The 7,601-nt window shown below is 40.0% G+C and overlaps 1 protein-coding gene across 1 annotated transcript in view; it reads left to right on the top strand.

Annotated features, from left to right (window-relative positions):
- Window positions 1-410: 410 nt before the first annotated feature.
- LOC131242917 (proteasome subunit alpha type-2) overlaps window positions 411-7,601 on the top strand; it is a 28,837-nt gene continuing 21,646 nt past the window's right edge. Inside the window, exons 1-4 of the mRNA XM_058241895.1 lie at window positions 411-567; window positions 665-741; window positions 1,170-1,234; window positions 4,005-4,051. Coding sequence (XP_058097878.1) covers window positions 527-567; window positions 665-741; window positions 1,170-1,234; window positions 4,005-4,051 — 230 coding nt within the window. The 5' untranslated portion in view covers window positions 411-526. The remainder of the gene's footprint in view (window positions 568-664; window positions 742-1,169; window positions 1,235-4,004; window positions 4,052-7,601) is intronic.

Here is a 7,601-nt window from a genome sequence, read left to right as displayed (position 1 = left end):
TGAACACATGTGACTTAAATGTCATGTGAGAGCACATACGGATGAAGCACGAATCAAATACATGAATCAATGTGAGGTGCACAGGTGTACTGGATTTGGAAATTCACTGAAATATCTACTGGGCTCGGATGATATAATCCCAAGATTAATCCTTCCTCAGGTTTTCAAATGTCGGATGAAATTTGCATGGACCAAATTCAATTCCATATCACATAATCCCAAGCTAATGCTATGTACCCAGCAGGTGGGAGGAATTTGGCCTCGTGAAAATCCCATTTATACTTGTAAACGGGTCCCACTTGATGGTGGCCTAGGCCCAGGCACTGTGCTAGATTTCAAGCCCGGCCCAGCTATTGGGCTGATTGCAGGGCCCAAGCCATGGCCCGCCGGGTCGCCCAGCTCATTTCTACCTCTACTTGAGACGAAAGAAACCTCGCCTTTTTCTTGGCGAAGGGGGCTCTCTCTATTGTAGTTTTATTTCCGCCTCTCTCGTCTCTCTCCTCAGTCTCCTCCACAGCAACATACGATGGGAGATAGTCAGTATTCCTTCTCTCTCACCACATTCAGGTATGAACCACCGTATATCTACACCCCCCGCTGTATCTCTCTGCACTTCCTGTAAGCCGATCTTTTGATACCATGATCCGATTTCTTTTCGTAACAGTCCTTCGGGGAAGCTGGTCCAGATCGAGCATGCCCTAATGGCTGTTGGATCCGGTCAGACATCTCTCGGGATCAAAGGTATTCTCTTCCATCTCTCTCTCTCTCTCTCTGCAATAACAATAAATGGTAATGGATTTCAACGAAGTACAGATTTATTAGGTTTCTTTATGAATACATGATCGCCAGCACGTCTCGCCTCATGGGGCCCACATGCTACTGCGTTCAGATAATCACGCTTTAAGGGTGATCCTGAGCTTTGATTCAGGGTTGAATGGGGCCCATCTTTTATGCAGCTCTGATGTCCTACACACATGACTTGTTCATGGAAAAGAAAGGGTTGCATGTGAAAGTTCACATATAGTGCTTTTATGTGATCATCTCTCTCTCTCTCTCTCTCTCTCTCTCTCTCTCATTTATCCCAAAAAATGAAGCTGTTATTTCTACACCTTTCCATCAGCATTTCTCATAGTTTTGAAGTTGAAAAATTTGCTTTCTGATATCTGCAGCTGCCAATGGTGTTGTTATTGCAACCGAGAAGAAACTTCCATCCATCTTAGTCGATGAGACATCCGTAAGTGCATACTGTTCTAACTAAGAAATTTTGCTGCTTTGTTTTCTTGTTGCGAGCTTATTCTCCCATTTATTTACTATTTTTTCTGTTTACAATAATCTTCAGTGGAGTTCCTATGCTGTTTACATGCAAAACTACACCACTAAGTGACTCCCTTGTATAATATATGCATGCTTCATTTCTTTAGTGTCCATTAAATTATAGAGTATAATTTCCACCAGAACCTGTTTTTGCAAAACAATTCGCATGTCATTGGAGATCCTAGTGGTTTTGAGGTAAGCTTCTAGGAAATGTCTTGCTTATCCCCATGCTTTCAAGTAATTTTTACCTTTCTATGGTATAAATCTCAAGGTGTAGGCATGTTTGATTGCACCAAATATCACATAATTTCACGATATTTGGTGCAATCAAATATGGCCCTCAGGTTCTAGTCCATAGCTTGATGGTAGATGGTGTGATCCAATATTGGCATCTCGGGTTCGAGCCCAACTTACATATTAAAAAAAGGAAAATCCAAGGTTTATTCATCCAAGAGCATGAACTGTGTTAGGTTGGATCTCTCAAAAATAAAATAAAATTGTATCAGGTTGGAGATTTGGAGTTTGCATGAAACACTTAGATGTTTATTATTCCAAGGCAAATTTACAGACAGATGGATGAATAGAGAAATTCCTTTTTTGTGCAAATCTATGGAATCTAAAAAAATAGAATTCCTAGCTAGCAAATATATGAAAAATAGGAAACCACCTAGATAAGAAACCACTTAAATAAGAAAGTACTTAAATAATAAAATTCTAAGATTACTTCTTGGCTGATATAAAAATATCAAAGGAAATTACATAATGTAGAGATTTGCCTAAAATGGAAAGTGGGCCATTTCTTGTGCACAAGTGTGGAGTGTGCACTGTGTGGGATGTGGGGTGATTGCATCAATAGGATTCATAAAAACGTTTGGAACAAAGCATCCACGGCAGCCATGATAATGGTGGTAGTGGCAATGATGACAGAAGTATCTTCTGCTGCTCATAATTAGTAATAAAATTTTTACCTATGGTAAGGGATAGATACTTGGACGAAGGATTCTGGTTGTGAGGACTATTTATGGTTGTTTGACTCCTTCAAATCTTAAAAGTGGCTGTGAATCTGTTTCTGGCGAAACAGATACCCACTTCCCAGTGAAAGAGGTTCTGTATGTGGGATTTGGTTACAGAGGAATCCACTCTCAGGAATCCAGTTTTTGCATTTGGATAATTGGGAATAATTGTTAGGAGAGGATAGGAGAGGCCTTTTTGTCCTCTTCAAAAAATATAGTAGTTGGATGGGAATCCATTACCAAAATTTTGCAACCTAAATCTTGAGAATTGGATTCCCATGGGAATTCATTTCCCACCATTCCCTGGACCAAAACTCAAATCGAGCCATCACTCATGGAATCAATTTCTCAGGTCTGGATTCTTGGTAGCCAAATGATCCCTTTGGTTTGCCCCCCTTGGTTCCTTTATATTCATTTGGTCAGATTTAAAATATTTTTGTGGTGCTTATGTTTAATAATTAATCACAAGTTTTAAGAAGCGGCTGATACTTAGACCAGGGATCTGGGTTGTTAAAAACAATGAGGTTTTTTCCTAGACCCATCAATATTCATTTAATCTACACTTTGAAGTATGCCTTGCAATATTTGATCTACACTTTGAAGTATGCCTTGCAATAGACTTAGTCCTAGGAGAATTGCTGCATGTTTGACATGCAAGTTTTTTTTGTTTATGCCTTGCAATAGAGTTAGTGTCTTTTTCTTAATCCAGTCGTGGAAGAACCAGTGGTACTGTAACATATGTTTTTTTTTTCCCCACCCTTTTCATTTGCATGCATTCAAGGTGCATGCATGCAACATCATTAGTTTGTTTTGCACCTTGCATTTTAGTATCTATGGTACCATGTTTTATTTTATTTGTGGATAATCATTGCTAGTGACTAGTGCTTTAACATGATTTTTTCTTTGAGGGGTATGGGGCTTCTATTTTTTAAGTTCCCTGACATATGTCTAGCTCTCTGGGATTTTGATGAATTTTCCATATCCGCACCATTTTTTTTTTTAATTATAATTTTTTTAATTTTATTTATTTATAATATATTTTTTTTTTGGGTGGGAGTTTTACTGCGAAACACCACAAGATCACCAAACAATGTCTTAACTTCTCAAAAGTCCCAAAATGCGCTCTTCAGTGAGTGAAACAACCAAGATGACCTCATCTATTTTTTCCTGAAAGGTGTGGAGTGAGCATTGTGTGGCCCGCATTGTGTGGCCCACATTGTGTGTATGGCATCTACCCATCCAACATGTGCACCTTGCTAGGATGATCAGAAGAATAAAAAATCAGGCTGATCCAGTCATGAGTTGGGGCTTTATAAAAAATGATTGCACAACCTAAAACATCCAAATCACATGTGGCTCACCTGATTATTGGATTGGCATGTTTTTTGGTTTGTTTTATGATCAAGCCGGGGTATACCTAAATGCCATTGGAGCCCACAATTCTCAATTCCATCACTTCTGAGGAAAGATGTTTGACAATGGCATTTTGGTCATTTCATTCCCAGAAAAAAAAACAGATTCTCTTTCTTTCTCTCTCATTCAAGGCATTGTTTAGTGAATCGTGAGTTTTGTGGAAATTTGTGGTAAATCCGTTGTTTTTTCAATAACTATGGTGTCCTTGATTTTCTTCTGCTGTAGATAATGTGGGAATAATCTTGGGAGTTCATTTGATTGCAGGTACAAAAGATACAGTCTTTGACACCAAATATTGGAGTTGTATACAGGTTCGTTGTGGAACTCGTGCTTACTAGGATTGATTAGCCATATTGCTTGTATTGCATTGTAATTTGTAGGTGCCATATTGTGCTTAGTTTTAGTTGCTTTTACTCTCTATTTTGCTGACTACTAACATGTATTACTCCTCTATTTACTCTTTATGACTGGTCGATGCAGTTCTATATCTTGTTAGTTTTTATGAATTCTTGCCTTACAAATTCTTCTATTAATGTGAATTGTTATTTTCATTTGCTGTGCTGCTTGTTCTTTAATTCAAAAGGCTAAACCATGTATAGTGAGAATCGCATCTGCATGGTTTGTTGATGTGGGAGCCTGAAACTCTTGATTCCACATCAGCATCTTCTTTGGACACGAATTGATTGTAACCCCTATATCCCCTGATGTGGCCCAATGATAATGCGTCACGTGTGTGTTAGATGCAAGGTTCACAGTGAAAAGTGAATACTTGCATCTGATGCGCGCACGTGACACTTTTTAATTAAGCCATGTCAGGGGTGACATGGGATTCCTATGACCAGGGTTTACTGACAATTTGTGTTCATCTTCTTCCTGGCACTTATGGAAACTAAGACTCAACATTCCCAGTCATCTAACTATTCCTACACCTCCCACTCTTCCAAGTCTTATCCAAGTTACGAGTGGTTTAGAAAACTTCTAGGTACATGGGTTTGTCCACTCCATATATCAACAAAAACTAAGTCCTCTTTATTAGGTAATGGAAACCATCATCTTAACTATTCATCATCATCATCATCATTTTTTTTTTTGAAAGATGACAACAAATTTATTAAAAAACTCACAAAAAGTGAGGAAAGAATACAACTTGAACAAACTAGCCTAGGCGAAAAAGATTAGCAGCCAAGGATGCTTTTACGTAAATGGTGTCCAACTTGAGACATACAACTTAACTTGCCTAATGGCCCCCTCTACACCCACCCTCTCATTCCGAAAACAACGCCCATTCCTGGTACCCCAAATAACCCAAAGCACGACCATGATGATCAACCTCTACCTAGCTATTCCAGCTTTGCCAACTTCACCCCCATGCCATGCCCACAAAAATTTTTCCATTGTCTTTAGCATAATCCAATTAGTATGAAGCACACACAAAAAATGATCCCAAACTTTCCAAATAAACAAGAAATGGAGAAAGAGGTGATTGATCGACCCCGCATCATTCGTACACATTAGATAAATATTGGGAAGAACTAATGATCTCCTTTGGAGATTATTGACTATAAGAACCCTCTCCCGACCCACAAGCCAAACAAAAATAGATGCGGTGAACTAATCAACCCATAGTGCGATCAGACAGAGAATGTTCCAGAGCAATGCGCAGACCAATGCAACGAATCTCTTTCATGATATATATATATATATATATGTATAGGGAAAAGGTTCTATGCGGTCGAGCTCATGCGAACTTCCCATGAGGTCGAGCTATGTGGGTCCCACCATGATGCGTGTCTAAAATCTACCCCATCAGTCAGATGCCACGAGCTTAAAAATCAAGTCAATCCATGGCTCGGGTGGGCCACACCACGTACAAAAGTTGAGAGGGGTTACTCTCCCATTAAAACATTCATAATCATTTGTTGGGCCCACCGAGATGTGGTTCACAAATCCAGCCCATCCAGTATGTGTGTCCCACTTGGATGAGGGGTCATACCAAGTTTCAGACGCATACAAATTTTAGGTGGGCCCCACAAAGTGATTTTATATGTTTTAGGCATGTCTTCACATGATTTTAGATGATATGGCCCACCTGAGTTCCGTATGCGGCTGATTTTTGGGATATCCCATAATTTAAAGGGGACCCATCAAATGCACGGTGTTGATGTTAGACACGCATCATGGTGGGACCCACACAGCTCGACCTCATGGGAAGTTCCCATGAGCTCGACCGCATAGAATCATTTCCCCTATATATATATATATATATATATATATATTGAAGACACAAGGTGTCCCTGTCCCTTTTGAGGCGAGACTATTCCTTGCAGATATACACAATCACTCACAACCACGTGTATCAGGTACTACCGAGGAGGGGAGTCGAATCCACACCTTTAGGGAGCAAGCCCACGGAATCTCTTTCATGATATGAAGGGATAATATCTTTAAGATTATCCAATAACTCGGCGAACTCAATAATCTTCTCATTCATCATATTCCTACAATAAGGAGGATTCCAAACTACATGGCCATTGTAGACAAAATAGCATTCTGCCACTAAGATGAAGCAATTAGAAGCGAGACAAGCTACTATAGGGAATAGATCTTGAAGTGCATTGCTCCCACACCAAACATCAACCCAAAAACTGGATGCGAATCCTATTGCCAAGTGAGAACGCAATACCCCTGCGAACAAAATGTTGCGTTTCCGCGACCGCCTTCGAAATGCCTAAGGCTCTATAGAAAGAAGACCTCTTCACAAACTACTTGCCCCCTTGCACGCCATACTTACCAACTATCACCTCCCTCCATAAACTCTCAGGATTAGAACCAAATCTCCAAATCCACTCCTTGGCACCTTTCCAAAAGACATCTCTTCTCAGCGTCTTAAGCCTATCTAATACCGACTTGGGACACTTAAAGAGAGACATGAAATATATGGCCATATTGGAGAAAGCCGTCTTAATATGAGTTAGGCGACCTCCCAAGGATAAGTACCTACATTTCCAACCTGCTAATTTCCTCTTGATTCTTTCAATTACTCTATCTCAAAGATGCCTAGCCAGCTTCCCAATGCAAAGAGGAAGCTCGAGATACGTCAAAGGAAAAGACCCCCATCCTGCACCAAAAAATACTCACAAGGCAACACGCAAGTCATCCTTGCAAACACGGATTTCTAGCTTTTGCGATTTAGCAACATTGATTTTCAAACCCAAAACAACCTCAAAACAGATGATGATTTTCCAAAGATTATCCATCAAAGGCACATCTCCATCACAAAATAACAGGTCTACCAAGTCGTGATGGGCCACTCAATCAGCAAAACTTCTCATGCATCTAGTCAAACTGCCACCCTTGGATTTTTGGTGAGAAAACCGCATGACATCATAGTCCCCCCCAACACACCATGGAGCCTCCCATATCTGTTTAGCCTAAAACTGGTCTCTCAATCTGTAGCTACATGGACCATAAACAATTAAACCTAAGTAAAAGCCCACTGAAATCCCAAAGAAATATCACGGAGCAAGATGGGCAGGGAAAAAGTACCAGAAACAATATCAACCTTCCTCCAAATCTCTGAATTTCAAGAGACAATGACCCCCCTAGCAGCACCAGATGCATCAACAGCAACCCAATCTTTCTGCTTAAGCCCTCCAGATAGAATCGAGCATAAATCTGTCTACAGATTTAATTTATATTCTTGCAGTGCAATGATATCAGCCTTCGATTTTCTGCAGATTTTTATGACCTGAGCCCTTTTGAACTTGCACCCCAGACCTCTCACGTTCCAGCATAAAATAATTATTGGAAACAGACTTTTACCCAATCTTGCCCTCTTTCCTTCACTCACCTTGCCTGACA

The sequence above is a fragment of the Magnolia sinica genome, chromosome 4 (assembly GCF_029962835.1).
Source record: "Magnolia sinica isolate HGM2019 chromosome 4, MsV1, whole genome shotgun sequence".
NCBI classification, from domain to species: Eukaryota; Viridiplantae; Streptophyta; class Magnoliopsida; order Magnoliales; family Magnoliaceae; genus Magnolia; species Magnolia sinica.
This window is presented reverse-complemented; position numbering and strand designations above follow the sequence as displayed.